The sequence below is a fragment of the Protopterus annectens genome, chromosome 15.part0 (genome assembly GCF_019279795.1).
Source record: "Protopterus annectens isolate FY-2018-M chromosome 15.part0, PAN1.0, whole genome shotgun sequence".
NCBI classification, from domain to species: domain Eukaryota; kingdom Metazoa; phylum Chordata; order Ceratodontiformes; family Protopteridae; genus Protopterus; species Protopterus annectens.
Window position 1 is genome coordinate 476,814,955 of NC_056749.1, and position 23,433 is coordinate 476,838,387.

The 23,433-nt window shown below is 37.3% G+C and overlaps 1 protein-coding gene across 3 annotated transcripts in view; it reads left to right on the top strand.

The window, feature by feature from the left end:
* Positions 1-23,433, top strand: part of COL4A6 (collagen type IV alpha 6 chain) — a 4,024,271-nt gene that overhangs the window by 1,961,050 nt on the left and 2,039,788 nt on the right. For all 3 annotated transcript variants that reach the window (XM_044057202.1, XM_044057203.1, XM_044057204.1), the window contains one exon: positions 6,317-6,385. In XM_044057202.1, the coding sequence (XP_043913137.1) occupies positions 6,317-6,385 (69 nt within the window). The remainder of the gene's footprint in view (positions 1-6,316; positions 6,386-23,433) is intronic.

The following is a 23,433-nucleotide window of genomic DNA, read 5'->3' on the forward strand; positions in this document are numbered from 1 at the left end:
GTACTAGGGTATTAAAGATGGCGCCACGCCAGACTGGCAGTGAGTCTGTAGATAAAGCTGTTCCCCTGGCGAACAATTCACCTATGGAGAGAACTGGTGAAACTGATGAGGTGAGGAGGACTAATGAAACGAGTCAGTCACAAGGGGATGATGCAGCTGAGAATCGAGTTGCATTGCCAGTAGTAATGGAGTTGGTGAATGCAACACAAGGGGAACTTATGGTTATAAGGAAGAAACAGAATTTAGTGGTACAACTGCAGGGGTTCCCCAAACCACCTTTTCCCATTTGGATGGAAAAGGGCCAATAACGTTATCAGTCGAGGAGTCATGGCCAGACAAAAAGGAAGCAACCAGTTGATCCGGTGAATTATCCGACCATCAAGAACATGTAGGACTCCAAGAATCATTAGTTTTGAACTTATCAAATAGAACATTGAATGAGACGGAGGTGTTCATCCTTAATAAAGGACTGTCTTTCATTCCTGCATGAACTGCTGATATTTCACAAACATTGATTGATTTAAAAGTATTTATTAGAAATGTGATGCTTAGATTAACACACCCTAATAGTGAGATGTTGACAAGTTATGATTTTAAGAGTTTAAGTAACTATATACCTATGAATCACCCTATACTTGAAGCATTTGTTTCAAGTAGGTAATCATGGTAAATGTTTTTATAATTTAACTCGTTCTGAACAAGAAGCCTTAGAGTCTATATGAAGGGATGACTCCATAGTTATTCGACCAGCCGATAAAGGCAGCATGACAGTGGTGATGGATAGGGATTTCTACTATGGATCCTTTAAGGGCATGCTTCATGATGGTGAGGTGAATAAGGTGAGCAACCAGGGATGTACAGATAGAATGGTCAGGAAAATACATATATTATTAAATGACTACCTAATGAGTTATTCTGTTATGGTAGAATTAATGCAATTTCTCATAGTAGAGAACCTGGTGGTGCCGATATTCCAGGGCTCACCCAAAGTCCATAAGAGTTTGGTCACCCCAACCTTTAGACCTATCGTAACAGGAAGTGGGTGGGTGACCAAACCTTTTTCCATTTTTATAGAAAAGCATTTGAGGCCGGTTTTGAATAAATTGAATATAATACTTAAGGACACTAAGCATTTTCTTCAGGATTTGTATACATATGCATGCTCAGGTAGGGTGAGTGACTCTACATTACTAGTAATGTTAGATGTAGTCTCCCTGTTTACAGTTATACCGAATGTACAGGATGTAGAGTATATGAGAAGATATTTAATGAACCAAAGTGGATATGATAGTAAACTAATAGAATTGTTATGTAGTTTTATGAACGTTGTATTAGACAACAATGTTTTTGTTTGATGGCCAGTACTAACTTCAGAAACATAGGGTAGCCATGGGAACAAGTTGTGCTAATAGCTATGCTAATTCTGTGGTAGTGCAATGGGAGATTGAAGAGGTGTTCCCTAATGAGATGTTTATTCAACATGTTATGTTTTATCATTGTTTTTGTGGGCGACGTTTCTGATGTTGGAGGGCACAATAGAACAGCTACAAGCATTTGTGGAGTTTTTACATACTACATCAGATTTCCTTAGGTTCACTATGAAGTTCTCTAAAATATCAGTAGAGTTCTTAGATGTCCTGGTTACTAAGCAGTTGGGTTCAACTATCACTACAAGTTTATATAGAAAGGAATGCCAGAGAAATGCCCTTCTCCATAGAAGTAGTATGTACCCTAGACGGGTGTTTAGAAATGTCGTCAAAAGGCAAGGGATGAGGATGTCCTGGTTACATCATATGGAGGAAGGTTATAGGAGGGGAATGGAAGTGTTGAAAGATAATTTTGATAGAAGAGGTTATAAAGAAAATGAAACAATGGCTATATTAAGACAAGTTGATGGATTAAGGGAAGGGAGGCTGAAGCCATATTTTATGAGACAAGAGATGGAAGTGGCGAGTGGAGACTTAGCCACTAGGAGAAGAGAAAATAATGATGGTGGAGTGAGATACACAATGTATTATACTAGTAATATAAATAGTATTAAGCATGTGATTGAAAAGAACTGGCCCATTTTGTTAACAGCCTCACTGAAGACCGGTGAACCGGAGACCGGACCAGCCGAGGCCTCGGAGTCTGGCTTGGGTCTAGGCTGCCTGTCCTTATCCTTGCATTTTTTGTGCACGCCAGTAGTCGGTTGCTCCGACGGCATAGTGTAGTTAAATTTTCTACCGAAGTAGTGTCATGTGAAGTCAAAGCGTCTTTTAATAGTACGCTTATTAAACCTAGCACAAAAACGACAACCAGTGACATCATGGTCTGGGCCTAGGCAAGGTATACAGTAATAATGAAAATCCTTATGAGGTATTTGCTTCCCACAAGAAATACAATTGTTAACTTTTTCTGACATCGGTCTGAGGCAAGAAAAGTTTCCCCAACGGGGTATTTAGCTTTATTGAAGACTTCGGATCTGAAATTCGACTTCGAAAATCTCAGGAGTCGGCCGACCGGAACTTGCGAACTGCTTCTGCTTCGGGCACCGCGCGGCAAGAAAAACTGAAGAAAATGGCGTTGGATGCATTATATATACCCCTGGCACACTGACGTCAGGGAAGAAGCGACAGCAACCGACGCCAGACCAAGACTTTGGAATTCCGGCCGACTGCGGGACCGCCTGATGACAGGATAACCCAAGTGTGATGACTGCAGCAGGATGTACACTCGAACATCTACATTTATGGTAGGTACAAAACTGTACTTTTATTTGGGTCTATGTTAAATGTTCGAACATCCAAAATGTCGAACATTACATGGTCGAAACCAAATGTTCGATATTTGGATGTTCGAACATAAAAAAAAAGAAAAGAAAACACAGAAAAAACACTTTAACAGTGTAGGTGGGGGGGCAAGCCCCCTTGCACCTCCCACACCCCCATACTTAAATATACCAACTCCAAGACCGCACTTCAATGCAGAAAAGGAAAATTCTCCCTATCTGCACCGTACGGTGCCATTGAAAGTCTGTCTTCGAGCACTCAAAATTTCGAACGTTTGGTCTCGACCATGTAACTTTCGAAGTTTTGAGCATTCGAAGATTTGACAGGTACCCATTTTTAGCCTGCTGCTTGTGCTGTCAAAGATTTTATATAGGGAAAACGGACCATTCACTTAGGGAACAGATTAGAGAGCACCTATATAGTGTGAGGAATAGGAATATGAGTTAACAGCATAGCTAAATATGTCCTTAATACCACTTTAGAACATGATTTTAAATTTAGAGTGATTCATAAGGAAACAGTAAGGCTGGGCAATGTGGAGAATAAAACAGAAGGGGCTGAGCTTTGGTGGATACTGAGGCTGAGGGCCGACAAGGGAGCTGGGCTTAATGAAGTAGTGTCCATTAAGCTAGTACTGAAAGCAAGGCGGGTACCTAGATAATTTTAGGATGTAATACTTGATGTCTTTAGTACATTATAGAATGCTTTTATTTATTTATTTATTATCATGGTATATGTATAATTGGTTGCTGTACCTTTAAAGATAGTTTATATGATGACATCATCACGAAGGTGTGTGCTGAATAGGAAGGCAACTGAGCATGATGAACTGTGAGTGAATGTTCTTATTGGATGTTTTATTTTAAATTTTTTGTATAAATGAGATATGAGATGTATTTTTTGTTATTAATGGTCTGAAGAAGCCACATCAGTGTGGTGAAAGTGCTTGCCTGAATAAATCGTGTTTTGGTTGATTTGTATATGCTCATTGTGCTTCGTTTTGCCGTCATGTTCTTGAGTTGCTAGATTTTGTTAAATGCAACAAATCCCCCTGGTGTTAATGATAAGGTTTCCATAATCAGTTTATTAATGTACAACAGGTCCAAAGTTTAATATAGTATTTATTTCTATAATGTTTTATATACCTATGTTAAATTTTTATGTGTTGTTGCTTGTTTTTATTGTAAGCCACCTTTTGCACTTTTATCCACCAGATCGTCACATTGTTTTTAGTATATAGATGTTTTTGAAGGAGACCACATATATCTGAGGAAGTCCAGCATAATTTATAAGGAAAAAAGAGCTTGTATAATAAATTTAATGTTGTAAGTGTATGGGCATCTGCAATTTTGCTTTTTGTGAGTGATTTTTTTAAATACTTGTTTGAAACTCCAATTCTCTTAGGCCATGAAGTGAACTTTCTCCTTGAAAGCCAAATTCAGTCAGCTGTCACTACTGCTCTGATTGTGTTTGTTGACATTGGTGAGCACTTGTTCAGCACACCCCCCATATTTCAGTACCTTCCTTTGTAATATTGCAAATCAACCTGTTGCGTTCTACCTGACTTCTTTTCAGAATTTATCATTTGCTTCATTGCCAGTCCAAGACCAAGTTGCTGTACCCTTCGCATATCTTTAGATTAATGGATCCTAGACTAGTACTGGCATTCTAGAGCAAAGAATTTAGGATATGAGCTGATAACAGTCTTCTTCCTGTAGTCCTTGGTTTGATCCATTCAGTTTCCATTTGCCCGCTGTGTAACTCTGAACAAGTCCTTTAATCAGACAGTATTTCTTGGCTGATCCTGAAAGAAAAGAATGCACCTTTACTAATAATTGGCATATACTATCTACAGTGCATTATGTTATCTTGTAACTTAATCTGTTTAACTATGTAGTTATTCTAGAATCAGAAGTCACCGGATTTGCCTAGAGTTACATAGTCCAAGTACAAGACTGACAGGATTCAGACATAGGTCTCCTGTTTTATAGATTAGCAGCATAATTACTATGCTGTTATATTGCAGATGCATATGTGTATGATTTTATAAGTCACCATGTTACTTTGTCAAAAGCAAGTACAGAAGAAAAAAGTAAGTGCATATTATGACCTTGTTATTTATGAATGCATTTGCAAATGTATGCCATATGAAATATCTTAAGGAGTGTTGTAGCAAATTGGTGGATACAATCCACTTAAAACATTTATCTCTTCTGCTACTCTTTATTAAACTCAAGCAGCTGGAGATCTGCATTTTCAGCAAATTCTGTATTTTGTCATTGCCTGCTTTTAATATGGAGCAAAATTTCTTAACATTATAGCAGCCTTACAAAGTAAAACAAAGCAAACCAGATACAGCTACTGCAGTGGATAATACCAAAAAGAAAAAACTGTAAGTCATATCAAAAACAAGCAGAATGGCTTTGCACGGAAAAGAAGTTTGATAATATAAAGCCTAAACACAGTACTTATAGGTGACTTTTCTTCCCAATGTCATATTGGCCTTAGTGGCAGCAAAATTCCTTAAAATTTCTTGGCCTCTTATTAATAAAAGACAATGGACTACCTCTCAATGCAAGTCTGCCTTAATTCTGAAAGACTTGCTGTCAGTGATTTGCTACAGTGTATGGTCTATGTATAAACAGGCTTACACTGGAGGCCAGATTTCAAAAGGCTTGTTCTCATTATAAGTTGTCACTTACACTGAGACAAGCCTTTTGGAATCAGGCCCAATGTGTTTCTTGTTTTATTTGTCTCATGACAAGAATAACAAGTATCCATTTGTTTCTAATTGTAAATGTGATTGCCTATGGAGAATGTGAGGCATTCCTGTAAACCCAAATTTCTTTCTTTAATCTTAGTAACTAAATAACTGCTGACTGACTGACTTGAGGACTTTTTCCTGGGTTGCTATTTGAGTGACATACCCTGTTATTCAGACTTACAATCAAGGTTCTTATTCTCTGAATCAAAAATGTTTTGATCTGTGGTTAGATTATTGATAAGCATGCATTGCTCCTTCACTATATCCTCTTTTATGCCATCAGTGTTACTCCCATTTTTTTTATAATTAGTGATTATAACTGCCTTTGCATTTTTTATTTACTTATTTTTATTTTGAAGTAATGCATTTTCCCCTGACAGTCTTGTGAGCAAAGAGGAAGGTCAGAATGATAAATGAATGACTAGCATTTTGTACATACCTAGTATGAGAAGAAACAATTGTCAAAGTATGTTTTCCATTATAATTTGTTAGCATTGATGCAACACATTGGAAATTTTTTAATCTTTTTTTTGAACAGAAGAACTTTAATATCTTATATTGAATTGTGACCTTTAGCTATAACTGTTTTGTGTATTGAATTGTGACCTTTAGCCATAATTATTGTTTAAATTGGAGGGCTACATAATACAAGCATGCATTTTAAAGTTGGATACATTTGTGTTATAGAATAATTTTACATATGCTTGCTAGAACTGTACCATGACACTTTCCAACAAATGATTTCCAACCGTTTTTTGTTTACTTTTCCCAACTTTACCAGGGTCCATTTGGTCCAAAAGGTCAAAAGGGTGAGCCTGCTGCATTTCGACCAGTCACAGGACCACAGAAGGTAAGATTGAAGTGAAAGGACATGAAAACATGCATAGTAAAAGGGATTTGGTATGCAAGTCAAATTGCATCTGAGGAAATACCAGGAAAGCTTTGTTAGGGTGTCTTTTGGAGGAAATCATTTCTGCTGCTACTCAATCCATAAAGACAAAATGGTACAGTAAGGTGTAGTTGTATAAATCACTGGTAAATACATGTTTAGAACACAACAGACTGTTATTTTCACATTATCTGTTACTCCACAATTGTTCCACTGCTATGACAACTGAGTAGAATAAGACAGAAAAAAACACCATTTGAGAAATTATCTGTAGAATATAAGCAATATTATTTCATGATTTTTTAGATAATAAAAATTATACATCACTGTTGTTTTGTAATATATACATAGGAAGCTGATTCATACAAGTCCTTTTATCTGTATATAGCTTTCAACTTACAAGTCTTCTTTGTCCATTACCCGTTTTTTTCCTACAAGCTTCTTGTGGCATTCTGCTGTGCTTTTTGTTTATAGTATCTGTTTCACTAGAATGACATAGTCATTGTGTTAATCCATAAAAGTTTTCTTGAAAAGCGATTAGTGATAAAGAATTGCCAACCCCATTGAGCATCAACTCTGTTGGATTCTTTGATGAAAAAGAATGCTAAGCCATTGATGCAAGTGTCTCTCAGAAGTTCGTGTAATCCCTTTCCATTTTGGTAGTCGTACTAGCATTTAATTTGGGGTAACAGATAGCAAGAATCATTGTCACCTCACAGCATTAGGGTACGGGATTCTGCATGTCCTCTCTGTATTTCAGTGAGTTGTCTTTGTATACTCTGGTTCATTTGAAAAAAAAATTGATATATGGCTTGGTGACTCTAAATTGCCCATAATTGTTGGTGTAGTGTGTGTGTTTGTGAGTGTGTGTGTGTGTGTGTGTGTGTGTGTGTGTGTGTGTGTGTGTGTGTGTGTGTGTGTGTGTGTGTGTGTGAGATATGGATGAAAAATATGGCTATTTATGACTGTTCCATATTTGCCCAGTAATATCTTTGGGTTAACACAGCTGCTCATAGGGTGACTATAAGAGATGAATAAGACTCGATACTGTCTCCCATATCAAGTTACTTACTAAGCTTACTGATCTAAATCTTTCCCCCTCTACTATTCACTGGTTCTCAAGCTACTCATCAAATAGGCTTCAGTCTATCAGATGACAATCTGCTTGCTCCCCTTTTCTACCCATCCAAACTGGTGTCCCTCAAAGCTCTGTCCTAGGCCCCCTCGTATTCAACATCTTCACCAATCACCTTTACACCTCCTGTAACACCTCCTCCCTCATACAGTACGCTGATGACTCTACTCTCATCTCTTGTGCTGATAACATCTCTAAACTTCTTTCTATCACCCAAAACTCTTTCTCATCCATAGAAAAATGGCTCACAGAGCATCAGCTTGTACTCAACCCCAAAAAAATCTAAGCTCCTACTATTTTTTACCCAAAACTCTCCACCACCTTAAATCCACCTTTATAATTTCTTCACTAGATAACACCCTCATCAAAGCTGAACCTTACACTAAGTGACTGGGTACAATAATTGATGACCAACTCAAATTTGACATTCATATCCAACACTGTATCAAAAAAACTAACCAGAAAATGGGTCTTCTCTACAGGAATAAATATTTCTTGCACCCAACTCCAAACTCACCCTTGCCCAAGCCTACCTCCTTCCATATCTCCTCTATGCCTCCCCTATCCTTACTCATCTCCAGTCTAACCTCATCTCCAAACTCGAGCAATCCTACAATAATATAGCCAAATTTGCCTGTAACTAACCTGATAAATTCCAGCATTGCCTTGCCCTGAAACAGCTTCAGTGGCTGGAATTCCGCCAGTTCTTACTACTTTCCCAGCTGCAGCTGACTCGCTCCCTACTCAGTAAACCACTAGCTTGCCCATCCCTCTCTACCTTAGTATCCCATTGTAACCCAACTTATTTTCTTCATAGTTCTGAGCAGCACCTTCTTAACATCTATAAACCCAACAAAACATCTGGTAAACTCCTCTATAAACACTCGGTGTCCCTAGTGTGGAATAGGCTACCACCACACATCCATAGTATAACTAGTACCAGTTGTTTTAAAACTGAAGTCAAGCACTACTTTCTTAACTCAAAAGACTGCTTCTGCCAAAATCCTCCATAGTTTGCAATTTTTTCTCTCTCATTTTTCTCTTCCTGACTACATCTCATTAATCAATGACTAATCTGCTCACTAGTCAATACTGCAATATGTTACTTGGGAAAGATATGTCAATATTATCACTATTTACTTGTACTATTTGTATTTACCAAATTTTTTTTTTTTTTAATGGTTATTTATTTCATCTGATTACAGCATATGTAATTGTTGTTCTTGTTGTATTACTGCACTGTATTTCTTGGTATCTGTATATTGCCTGTTGTGTTTGTAATCCTGGAGGTTTTCTCCTCAGGTCTCCACTGAAAATGGGCCTTTGGCTCAGATGGACGAACCCGGTTAACAAATGTCAAACAAACGAACAAACAAATAAGTAAGACTCATCAGTATTGCTTGAATGGAATTATTCATAGGTTAGAATATGCTAGAACTTGCCAGCCCTTCAGACTGTACCTGTATGAGTCTACTTCACCTCACCTACTAGGTTTCTTTTCAATTTTAACATTAGCAAATTTTTTGAAGGGTTTAGAGCACATGCTCAGTATGTTATTTTAGAAAATAAAACTACTTTCCTTATTGCCAGAGACCACTGTGCTGCTAAAAATCATCTTAGAGGCTAGTGTCACAAGATAGTTGCCATACTTCTACTTTTTAGTGAAACTGGTTACCTAGTTATAAGCACTAAGGCAGACAGCTGGCATTAAAGTGAGCATATTTTATAAACTGCAGTTATGTATAATGAATATTTATTTTTTTTATTGTATTTTTAATTGTTAACCATGATAGAGCATTGATCTACATGGCCATTTCTCAGACTCAGCCCATTAGCACTATATAGTTAAGTTGCTTGCTCAGAATTAACTATTCAAGTAAGTAAATGCTCACCCACACCCATATAAGTGGAGAGAGAGAAAGAGAGCTACAGCTGCCTCAGGGCAGAATCTGAAAACAAAACTCATGAAAAGTTAATATCTATCTCACTCACTCTCACATATATACATACATACATGCAGAGAGAGAGAAAAGGTGAGAAGAAGAGATCGGTAGATATGTAGATATAGATAGATAGATAGATAGATAGATAGATAGATAGATAGATAGAGATAGATAGATATAAACACAAACAAACCAGCACCAGTAAGAAAAAGGAAATTGCTGCTGTAAGAGAAAATTCTGCAGACTGTGGTTTCAACGCACAAAGGGCGGCCACGGTGGTGCAGCAGTTAGCGTTGCCGCCTCACAGCAAGAGGTTCTCTGGTTCGATCCTCGACTGGGGTGCCTTCTATACGGAGTCTGCATGTCCTTCCTGTGGTCGCGTGGGTTTCCTCCGGGTGCTCCGGTTTCCTCCCACATCCCAAAGACATGATGTAGGTGTAGGTGTATTGGACACACTAAATTGGCCCTAGGTGTTAGTGCGTGTGTGTGTGCATTCTGTGGAAGGTTGGGCGCTGGGCTGGCAACTCGACACCGTAAAACTCCACTGCCAATCATGAGCGGACAGTGATCCGCTGTGGCGACCCCTAACCGGGAAAAGCCGAAAGAAGAAGAAGCGGTTTCAACGCACAAAAGACTTTTTCTATGCACATCTGCAGACAAATGCAAAAAACAACTTATATAATTTCTTAAAATCACATGACCATGCTCAAGTAACTTACCAGTATATAAACATCAGTTTGCTAAAATCTATACAAAGTTGACATTTTTTCAAACAAGAAGCATACATCATTGTGCTAAAATTGGATATTTATAAACAAATGTGTAATTATATGCCTTGTTGTGACCACAGTGATCAACAATAAAAAATGCATTAGGCAAAGGTATAAGGAAGATAATGCCATATGCTAGTGGGGTTCATATTACGTTATCGAAAGTTAATGTAATCGAACGATCTAAACTTCGAAATGGCAGCATTTCGAAGATTGCATTGTGGGGGGCTGTGCCCCACACATCCCCTGCTAAATATATATTCCAACTCTGAGATCGCACTACAGTGAGGAAAGGACAAATATTCCAATCCTCACTGTACTGCGATCCCACGATGCGATCTTCGAAATGCTGCTGTTTTGATCATTCGATTACTTTATCTTTCGATAACGTAATAGGAACCCATGCTAGTGGAATACTGGAAACACATCTATAAATGCTGTTCCAATTCCGAAGACTAGAGCAACACAGAGGCAAATAATCAATGTAATTGAACATTCATAAATACTTAACTAGATCACTTATTCATGCTAGTATTAATTACAGTTAAAATTATACTTATAAACAGAGAAAACTGAAGACTATAAATGAGTACTTGACCAAAGTAAAAAAGTATTAAAAGTGTTCATTCAGACCTGATGGAAGCATATCCCCAAGCTTGACAACCCAATTGCGTCTGTTTTCTGTCCTATATATCATATTTTTATATATCAGCACATCCAGTGGTATAAACCCTATCATCAGCAGTGAATGAAAAATGAGTAAAAGTGTAAACAGTAATATTCCTACATAATACAGTTATTTCTCTTGTTTGCAGCTAATATTGCTCAAATGAAGTGAAAGTCATTGTTTTAGTGGGCAAGATCTCTAGCCAGCATAGAATGCCCCACACTGACACACTACCTAATCCATCACCCAGTCCACTTATATCAAATGTTTGACCAATGTCAGTTGAAGTCATGTGCTTTGTTTTTAAAACAATATGGAAGTGCGCACAATGACCATAAGGGTAACTGCCAATCAGTAAAATACCAGAAAGATCAGTTTGTTTCAATATTTTTCACACAACTTTTTTTAAAATGAATCAGTGATGTTAGCTAGATTTTTTCCCCTACAATAGGTCTGAATGAATTTTCTTAATACAGATTAATACAAATATGAAGAAATGATCGAGTTAAGTATTTGAGAATGTTCAAGTACTGTGATTATTTGCCTCTATGTTGCTCTTGTCTTCTGAACAGTATTTACAGATGTGTTTTCTATATTCCACAAGCAAATTGCAGTGTTTTCTTCTTTGTACCTTTGCCTCATATATTTTTATATTGAATGTGGTGGTTACAAGGTGTACATTTATATGCATTTGTTTATTTATATGCAGACATATATAGGGGCATATAATATATATTTTTATTTATTTTTTGCTTTGGTGAAGGGTTGATTATTATTATTTTGTTTGGAAAAAAATGTCAGCTTTGTGTATATATGCTGTTTATATATGTTTGCATATGCACATTGAAAAAGTCTTTTGTTAGGTGAAAGTGCAGTCTGTGGAGTATTCTATTAAAGCAGCAGTTTCCTTTTTCCTGTTGGTACTGGTTGTGGTTTCTTTCTGCTTTACAATGCACTAGAATTCTGAACTTCACTAGTGGAGTCCCCCCAGAGCACTGTGCTGGGTTCACTCCCCTTTGTCATTTACATTTCAGAAGTCAAAGTCAATGTCAGGGGCCTCTATCTTAACAAATTTGCAGATGATTGCAAGATAGGAGCAGTTATGTAAGCCTCTCAAGATAACATATTATAGGAAATTTTAACACAGACAAATGGTTGGTGCTAAAGCCACAGCTTAAAGCTCAGTGGTACCTTTTGGGAAGTCATCCACTCAAGAAGACTACCTCACTGATAAAACACCGTTAAAAGTAAACAGGTAATCAGGGATTTGGAGACTTGTGTGGATAGTGGCCGAACTTTTGACCAACATGTGTCCAAAGTAGTAAGAAGGTCATTTTATGTCACTCAGCTTATAAGTAAGGACATGGCAGCTAGGTCCAGGGAGATCATCATGCCACTGTACCCAGCCATCTTTGGACTCTTCAAGTATGGTGCCCCCTTCGGTATGTACTTGCCCTGGCACACACAACTGGAATATCAAGAGAGATTTTTCACAAAAAGAATGTTGTGTGTAAACACAGTGTCCTAATGCAGATTGTCTCAGGGCTCTGCGCTTTGTTTCCTGCAGGCTGCTGAAGATTAGTTTATGCCTGGCATCCTTGGATCCCACCCTTGATGGAACATTTGCATATCCATAAAACAAACAGCATTAAAACTACTAGATGCAAGGATTTAAACTTTGCTTGCAACTTTCATACTTGTCCCTCCAACATGTCTTATTTATCTTGGAAGCCCGTACTCTCTGGAATAGGCTTCCATCCATGTGAAGCGGGGCCCTTTCCTAACTCTATTCAAGTGCAGCCTGGACGAGTGGCTGGGGAAAATGGAAATTTGCCCCTCATCTGACACTTGTGTCTCTAGACAGAGACAGGCATTAAATCATGCCCTAACTAACATACACCCCTTAAAATAGCCTGAGGCAAAATAACTTGTTGGATACAATTGGGTTGCATGGCTATGCTTATAATGGCCTCATTGGTCATTAGCCTAGTATACACCTATGAACCTATTTTGTATGTTCAACCTTGTTGGAATTGTTTGACATATATGTCTTTATTATTTCTGTCTCTCTGCATGTATATATGTACACATATATATATATATATATATATATATATATATATAGAGAGAGAGAGAGGGAGATATGGAGACTGACAGATGTATACACAAATATATATTCATGCAAGTTTTAAAATAATTAATACGAGACTACCCAGTATGATTGAATGCCATGATGATACTTTGTGAAAAAAATGTTTTGCAACTTCCAAGATAATTAGATTGTCCCAGTGTACTTTGTACAAAACAGGGTGAGCAGTGAATATGGGAGTTTATCCTTTTTCCCACATATATGTATGTGTGTGTGTGTGTGTGTGTGTGTGTGTGTGTATATATATATATATATATATATATATATATATATATATATATATATATATATATATATATATATATATATAGATATAAATATATAGATAGATATAAAGTTATAAAGTGGAGAGTGAGTGAGGGGGTGCAGTACCCATATGAGACATGCAGAGTGGCTTGTATTTTGTTGTGTGCATCTTGTGAATGCATGTTTTGTGTTTTCATTAGTTCTTTCTGCCAGATGGCGATGCCCAACCACTGAGAGAATGGACTTTAAAGTATGTGTCTTTTTGATGAGCAGACATGGTGAAACACAAACACACAGGCATACACACATATATGTACATTGAGTATATTGGCATATTGCACTTCTCAGTGCTTCAGACACTCTTAATATAGATAAATGTATGCCAGTTTTGTTTATTAGTATACACTTTGCATAATGTGACCTAGTAGTCCCTATATTACAACATAGTGTTTTTGTCATAGTGGCTAGGTTCAGATTTGCCATCTTTGCTATATAAACCTACAGCATAGACAGTGAGTGACTTAGGTGCCACACCAGTAGATGAAGCAGACCTACACATGTCTCATGCACTTAATGTGTACTGATATTAACATCACACAATGCAGTAGCACCATGCCATCCATTCCAGCATTATAGAATTGGTGACATTTAAACAAAAGTTTATGTATATAAAGAGAGGTATTGATAACCCTAATCAGTGAGTGTGAAGCCAAGGAAATCTAGGGGAAGCTAGAATAGGAAGAGAGAACCAAAGTCCCAAGGAAATGGAGTGGAACAAGGCATGTTTTTCAAGGATTTCATACCAGTGGATTACCTGGTACTTGGTATACTAATCATAGACACTTTGAGGGAGTTTACATTTGTTTAACACTTGAGTTATTAAAGATACTGTTAAAACATTTTCATGTTAGGCCACAGAGACTGCTCGTATTGATCAAGCCAACTCATTACTGTGTCTCATATACTGTAAATGTTTTGTACAAAAAGAGAATTGTGTGTTAGCCATACCTTTCAACCTTTTATCACATGAATTCATAAAAATTAAAAACAAACTGGGGTACAAAGCCCTATAATCAGGGACAGTTTTACTCTTAGAAAATTGCTAGAATAACAGATTTTCCTTATCATGCACTTTTTGAAGGATATGAAGTCTGAAACTCAAATGCCTGTCATTGTTTAGTGACTTTAATCCTAACTGATTTGTCAGAAAACCACACAAACCAAAATATGATGCAAAAATCTGGACATTCTGCAAAAGTCTGGACAGTTGCAAGGTATGGTGTCAACTGCTCACTCTCCCACACTGGTGGATGCAGCTGGCATTAAAACATCAGCTTAAATGTTTTCCTTGATGCCCTAATTCAACTTGCTGTTGCCAGATATATGGGATTCTATGGTCTGTGGTGTAGAATTTACAGTCCTTTCATTATTACCTACAATCCCGAAACACAGTGTAATCAACAGAGACTATGTGCACCTTTTTTCCCCTTACTTTGTAGGAATTTGTACTACCACAATAGAGAGAGAGAGAGAGAGAGAATGCCTACTTCTAGTCTCTGTAGGGTTCCAAAGGTTTACCCCTTGCTAGTCCTTGTGCTGCATCCCTGAGAGAATGAACTAACTGCTCAGTGTTTAAAAAGCCTATCTGACCCTATATGGCTGACAAGATGGTTACCGTGGAACAACTCCTGCAGATAGTCACAGCTACTACTGATGGAATGGTACTGGTTACCAAATCCATCAAAACCATTACCATGAACAATGCATCCATTAAAGCTACCCAGAATGAAGACTTAGTGGGATACATTGCAGCATTCACATAAATTGTCAGTTAGGATAGATGGGACTGGGTCAACAGAGGCTGAATATTCCTGCAGTTATGGACGTGAAAGGAGCAGTCTATGAGAACTATGAACAGATGAAGACATTTTTGCTTGCAAAAGCTGGGTTGACAGCCAAGACTCTGGTTTGTAAGTTCCATCAGTGGATGTTTTCTAAACATAGAATAATAATGAATCAGCTTTGTGACTAGAAATATTTATTATCTTTATGGCTAGACCCAGAAGGTCACATTAATAAGGAAACCAAGTCTGCAAAATTGATAATTTATAGATTTAAATAGGCATTGCCAACTGTAATTAAAAGGTTAATGTGTCAGCAAGACCCAAAGGACTCTGAAAGTTTTGTTATCCTTATGTAATAAAAATTTCTATAAAGGTGAGTCACTGAAAGCAACAAAGAAGTTACTGATTAAAACAAAACTCTGCTTTAAGTTTGGAAAAGGGGGCCATTTTGCCAAGTTCTTTCATGCTGTTGCTAATGCCACTGTAAATGTTACACCAGTTATACATCTTGTGAATGATGTAGAACATGTGGTATGCGATAAGATGTCTACTAGATGGGCTGAAATTGCATTTTATTACTGTACAACTGCCAGATTAATTAATTAAACAAGCTACTACAAGGCAGTTAGACTCTAGTAGAATGGTTATCTTTGTAAAATGACAATATATTTATAGGCAGAAGACATTGATAAAAAAGCCTGGGGATAAAAATAATATCTGCTGACCTAGAAGGAAATCTAAAGTAGTTTGGAAAGTTGCTACATCCTGTAACTGTGGTACTCTACCTAACTCATGATATGGTAACTAGAAATGATTTCCCTCATTTTAAGAAGCTGTGGAAAAAGTAGGAAAGGGGGTAGTACTTTGATAAACTGTGCCCTTGACTTAAAGAGGAGGGCCCTCAGTTTAAACAACCTGTTGGCACATCTTTGCCATGCCCAGAGTCAGAAGAGAAAAAACTATCCATAGTTGTGAAAGAGACAGGACTCCCTAGTTCACAAGAGGCTACTAGGAAAGAGAACCTGTTCCTAGCTGACCTTCAGGTAAGTCAGTTAAACTTTAAAAAGATCACAGTTATGAATATACTGGAGTACTGTATTAGACTCCAAGACAAACTAAAAATTGTAATGCTCATAGATGTAAAGCATATGGAAAGGGCACAGGCCACCACTCAAAGAATTCATAACAGAAATGTTAGAACATTCCAGAATAGGGTCTAAATATTAGATCAGTCTACCAAAAATATTTTTTTAGCCCTGTGGCAGGGGCCCTTTGAGGTCATACAGAAATTTAATGATGTGAATTACAAAGTGAGAAAGCCAGGGAAGAGATACCCCAAACAAATAAACCATGTTAATGTGTTGATGCCCTGAAGGGAAGCACAGACAACTGTTGTGAGTTTAACATATGAAGTTAGTGAACCTGGTAGGGAGTACAGTCAGTGAAACTGTACCACAGGCTCTGGTGGATGATACACTGTCAAAACTTCAAGAATAGAGATACAGGAATTCTTGTTGTGGAAATGGGACATTTTCTAAAATATTCATAGTAAGATTATGTTACTTAAATGTCACATAGAAACCAACCCAGGGGAGAAGGGTTAATATTAAATTGTGCAGGATCTTGAATCCCACTGGAAGATGGACCAGGAAGAATTAAGGAGGATGCTTCATCTAGAGGCTATTGAGGAGACCACCAGTGAATGGAATAGCCATATAGTTTGGGTTCCTAAATCAGACAGAACCAGTCGATTCTCTAATGGCTTCAGAAATAGTATCACTATCTCAGCATTTGGTGGTTATCTTATGCGTACAGTGGACAAACTGACACAACTGCTATGAAAGCAAAGGTTCAAATAAAGATTATTGGCAGATTCCCCTAAAAAAGAAGTTAACAAGAAAACTTGCCTTTTCAGCCCTTGAATTGCTTCTCAATGTACAGTTTTCCTGTTTGAATTCATGGTCATTATACCCCAGCTCAGGTAATAGGCAGGGTCATTATGCCCCATACCCCATTTGCCAAAGCACAAGGATGAGATCACACATACATACATACCACACACATGCACAGGAAAAGGTAAATGTGTATGTGTGTGTGTGGTATACATATGCACATTGAAGAAAAATAAGCAAGTAGTGTGCATCTCTCTTTTTGTGGAAACATTGTATTGTCCTGAACTCCCTTAAGCAGGTTGGGACTTACAGTAAATATCCCTAACAGCAAGAAGGTAATGATTGAAGTGAAGTGAGATGGTTGTGTTACAGGAGAAAATATTAAAAATGTCACTCCCCGACAAAATAAATAAATAAAGTGGAAGTTATGTCAGTACCTCATTTCAAGAAACAATTTAGAGTCTTTTTCAACTTTGCAGAATGTTATAGAAAGGTTATGTCACATTTTGCAACTACTTTATGCCCGCTAACTGATCTAATCAGTGGTTAGATGTCCAAGAGGATCAGGTGAACCCTGAAGTCAGAAGCTAGCTTTCAGCAGATGAGAATATGTAGAGAAGAGTTTGGATATAATTAATTAGATATCAAGCAAAGAAATCCAGTGGGATCTGAGTGTGAAGGAACTAATGGTCCAGGGCATCAGCTCTGGTAAAAGGCATCTTCTTCAAGGAGTTTGTACCAGTTAAAGACCTGACACCTTATTGACTGGATGTGGACTACAACCAGAAACTTTTGTGGGACTTTACCTTTGTTTACTACCAGTGTTATTAATGGTGATGTTAAAACATGATTTCTGTTATACTACAAAAATTGTTTATTTTGGTATTTATATTGACAAAGTTTTACTTTAAGTTTCATACAGCAAAATATTTTTACATGAAATACTTTAGAGTGAAGCTAAAAAGATTGAAGGGGAAAAAAACACTGTTTTTTGCAGGTCTTTATTAATTTGTAGAAGGTTCACTTCAGTGAACATTTCTTCATCGAACATTCATTTCAGCGACCATTCATATCTGCGAAAAATTTACAAAGAGAAAGGAAGCAGTTGACCAGCAGCACAAATTTGCCCTTTCCCCCACTGTAGTATGATCTTTAATTTGGTATATATAGTGTGGGGGGGGTACAGGCTCCCATTTTGGTGGGTTTTACATACTGTGGTGTCTCTTCCGGTGTTGTTTTGGCCAAGTGCTTAATTTCCCTGTTTAATTTTTTTTTTTTGGATGAGAAGGTTCACTGAAATGATGGTTAGTGATTGATGAAGAAAGGTTTGCTGAAGTAAACCTTCGATGAATTAAAATAGACCTGTTTTTTTGCAGGGAGGCAAGCCCCTACACCCCACACCCTGCTAGCTATATATATATATATATATATATATATATATATATATATATATATATATATATATATATACATATATACCAGCTGTGAGATCACACAGCACTATGGAAAGGGCAAATTCCTGGAGTCTTCTTTACTGTGATCTTGCATGCAAAGCAGCGAAATGACTTCAAAACAAGGAAAAAAGAAATGTTTGCTCTTTTGAGCTTTCACTGTTATAGAATTCAACTTTATATATATATATATATATATATATATATATATATATATATATATATATATATATATATAGTGTGAGGGTGTGCCTAATGTATGTCAGTATTACCTCTGTAACAGTGTGATTGCTAGCAAAGCAAAGTATAACTTCTCCTTCTAGTGCACCTCTGTAAATTTAATGAATGTAGTTTCAGCAGACATCTTTGGTATACTGCAGGGATGTTTTTGAGTTGTGTTGATATTGGTATTCATGCTGTGCAATTTTGTCTACATTTGTACTCCATACCATCATCTTTCTTGTACAACAACATACTGCTCCTATAGCAGTACTACTTATTCTGTCTGAATTGTGAGTTGGCCTTTTTCAGATTGCTAAACATACCATCCATTTTCCCTTGGTATGTGAAAAAATGTGGCATTAGAATCCATGCCTTATGACTTCAGCTAGGCCCAGAACAACAAAGGTATATAAATGTGGCACTTACACAGCTTTTGTTTTAATGCATGTAAGGTCATTAATAAGTAGTGGGAAAATTATTGTTATTTTTATAATGAAATGCAGGCTGAACTTTACATATATTTGTCATAGTTGTTTGTTATTAGCTTTCTTGTAAAGAACATAATCTGTTTGCAAGTTCTTTGTTTGTGCTTATCACTGGTGAAGTGGCACCCCATTCCCATATGCAAAAATATGAAAAAGGGGGTGTGGATGAATGAATGGATGTTGTGCTTATAACTGTTAACACAAGATGTGTGCAGCATTCTTATTTGATTATGGGCTTTAGCATAGACATTCAAACTTGTTTTTTTATGTGGAGCTGAAACATAGTTTAGATAACCAATTAGACATAATGGCAAATTATTATCTTTAGTTTTGTTATAAATAGAAGTAATTGTCCCACTTGTAAGTATAGGTGTATGTAGTCATAGTTTTGTTAATGGCTTGTGTATTTTTGTAGCAAGTTGGAATATTTTGCTGTGGCTACTGTTTGTGTGAAACAAAATTTAAGTATGTCACCCTGGCCCTTATTTTATCACAGTCATGCAAGTTGCTATAATAGCTGGGTAATGGGGCTGTCTGCAGAATTTAGTGACTGGCTCTGCTGTCATCTGCTCAATGTTAAATGGTCATTAATGTGTCTCTGCAGGACTAGTTTTCAGATGTATGGCATAAATATGAATACTTTACTGTGACTATTGTTTGTGTGAAGCAAAGGTAAACAACATTACCATGGCAATTATCTTTATCACAGTCAAGCACTGCTGGGTACTGGTCTGACTGTAAGTTAGACAAACTCACACTGGTCTCACTTGCTCAAGTTAAATAGTCATTATTTTGGTTTTGCTAGACAGACATGTATTTGTATGAAGCAAGTTATATTACTTTACTGAAAATATTATTTGTGTGAAACTAACTTTGCCACAGTCAGACATATGTAGTGTTCAGCATTGTAATTGCTGAGTGTAGGAGCTGTCTGATGATAAAAATAACTGATTCTGTCAGGATCAGGTTAAAACATATTAATCTGGCTTTGCAGAAATAGTGTACACTTGTGTAAAGCAAGCTGGAATACTTTACTTTGGCCCTTTATATACAATCAAACACCTAAAGTGTTTACAGCTGATAAAATGTCTGTAATTATGAGTTCAGGGTTTGCCTATGGATATAAATGACTGTGGGTGTATTTGGAGGGATGCACTGTATCTAAAAGTAACAAAGTCTCCATAATGTTTTCACTTTCCATCACATATGAACACTGGCATTTCTCACAATAAGTGGCATTGCACTCTCACAGCACTTCATTCTCTGGTTGAGTTATTGTCTGTGATTCCTTCTGTATGGAATTTGTATGTGTTCTTCTTTGTCTCTGTGTTGGTTTTATGCAGGTGTTTTGGTTTCATTCAACACTCCAAAAACAAGATGTAGGTGAATTTCTTTTCTACTTGTTTAACTTTAGGTAACCTGAAGTGTATGTGTGGGTGTGTGAGTATGTATCTTGTGACAGACATCACTTATTAAAGGTGGTATCATTATGTTTTTATTTTTTCTTGTTGCTGTTTATCCATTGTTAACTGGGTTAGTCCCATTATCCTGTTCACCTCTTTTCAGGGGAGACAATGAGGCGGTATTTATACTAATAGGGGAAATTTGGCCAGGCATTGGGGAACTTCCCCTACTATTTTTGATAGGTGTTGTGGGATGTTTTATATCCACATGAGCAACCACCAAGTCAGGCACATGAGGCCTCTGTTTAACATCTCATCTGAAGGAAAAAAGTCTGCATGTGTGTGAAAAAACTGTCATCAGTTTTATATTTGGAAACATACAGGCGTACATACCTAACTCTTCTGACAATAAGTAAAAAATAACTTGAAAAGTTATCTTTCAAAAAATAAGAGATAAAATATGGCACAGAACATTTAGACCCTCAGAACTTCTGGTGGCCACAAGGTCCCCAGGAGCTTCAGCTGTATAAAGGGATTTTGAGAGAGGATTAATAAGGGAGCCACATCCTCATCCTGTGATGTTCATCATTCCCACTGTCTCAGTGGAATTTTTGGGTTATCTTCCAAGGTAACCCAGTACTATCCAGCTTTCCAAAGCTCAGACTCCCCTCCTTCTCTCTTTCTGTGAGAGCTGATTGGCTGAATATGTCCTGATAGGTAAGCCTTCAGCTGTCTCAGGAAGTGAGGGTTCAGGCTTTTTTTGCTTCCAGAAAGAAGGAGAAGAATGTACTTGAAGCCTGAATCATCTAGCAAGAGTAAACTCATAGCCAGTCTCAATATCATAGAAAAAAAAATCTTAGTAGTCCATGAAAAAAAAGACAAACATAGCATTAATCATTGAAATTACTACACCCAGGGATTAATGTCTTCTGTACTGAAAGAAACAAAGTTAAAAAGACTAATAAAAAAATATAAATGTGCTTAAATACCAGTATATGTAACCCCATATGAACTGTAGAATGAGGCAATTCTGAGAACATTTCAGGATCTGGGAAGAGCACTCTTGGCTAACATCAAAGACTAAAGTAATACTAATTTCATGAACATTAATTATATTGTGACTTAGTAATGGAGTCTATTCCTGTCAAGGTAGAGGCCCAAATCAGTTGGACAAATAACAAAGAAACATATTACTAGTTGCTCCCCTTTAGGAATATATACTGTGTCTGTATTTTCATTAATATTGCCAAAACCAGACAACTTGCTAACTAATACATGAAGTTAGCAGAAACATTAGATGATGTGAATAAAGCAGTCATTTTGCACTGTAATTTGTACAGCTTGGTAAATACTTTTGTTTACATTGTTAAGTATAAATCTGTAAATATTTCTTTATTTCTGTAAAGATCTCTAAAAAACAAGCACCCAGAAAGGAGCTTATCATCATATGAAAGTTTTAGTCTGGCTGGCAAACATGCTGCTCGTACTGTGTGTCTAGGTTGCATGGTTTCCAGGATATCAAACTTTGTGAAAGTACAGAGGAAAATATGAATCTGGATATTTTGCATTAGAACATACTAGCGTGTTGAGGTATAAACTTTGAGTTTATTGATTTTTAACATAGTAAAGAGAACTTTTTACTGAGCAATATCACTTTATATTTTTAAGCAAAATTTATTCTTCATAAGATGTTCATATTTGTTTGGCTTAGATATTTTAACTTGCTTATAAAAAATGCTCAGGAATGCGTAGGCTGCTATTCACAGCTACTAGGTATGAATGTGTTAATAGCAGCAGTGTAACAGAGCAATTCCAGCACCAGCACAGACATAGAAACACACAAACACACATGTAGTCCATTTAGCTTTGATTAATGTCATGTTTCCCTCCTTTGCATACTGATCCAGCTGACTATCAGCTGCTCCGTGTTGCTGCAATGCATCCTCAGTAATATTCCCCAACGATGACACTACCATTATTATTGAAAGTTTGAGACATTATTGGCAGTTTGAGAAGAAGGAAAAAAACAGACCACAGCAGTGCAGGTGGGCAGCATCACATCCTATCCTATGTCTTGTTATGTCAGGGGGATTATTTATTTATTGGGGAGGGGGCTAACTGAATGGTGCTGTTTGACATCATGCAAACTGCTGTACATAATGTCAATTAGCTCCCATCTCTGCTAGGTCAAGTTCAACAGCTGCTTGTGCAGTAATAGCTCTATAATTTCACCTGAGGAGTGGTACAACACATGGAGAAGGTGTACCCTCCCTCCTACAGTGAGTCAGCAGATGTTTGCCTCTTCATTCTACCCTCTCCACCAGGCTTCTCCAGTACCAGTGCTGTTATCTGAATGTGGAATGTCTTGGTTGTAGTCAGGACTGCCTTTCTCTAAACCAAGGAGCTAGGTTCTTTATGCCATTTTTTTATGACTGAGGCTTCACTTAAGTTTTATAAAGTTTTGTCTATCAGAGCTTTCAGTACCCATCTAGAGATGTTCTTCATGTTTCACTGTTGCAGTCATTACATTTGGGTAATCTGCTGGCAGGTTGCCCTCAGTCGGCCTGATTAGCAAAGTCTTGGGTCCTGCATCGACATCAGGTCATCAGGGGTATAAAACATGCAGCCGACACCATTTTCATCAGTCTTTCTTGCTGCGTGGTGCCTGAAGCAGAAGCAGTTCGCAAGTGCCGGTCGGCCGACTCCTGAAATTTTCATTTTCGAGTTTCAGAACCGAAGTCTTCAACTTAAAGCTAATTACCCTGTTGGGGAAACTTTTTCTTGTTCCTTACCGTTGTCAGT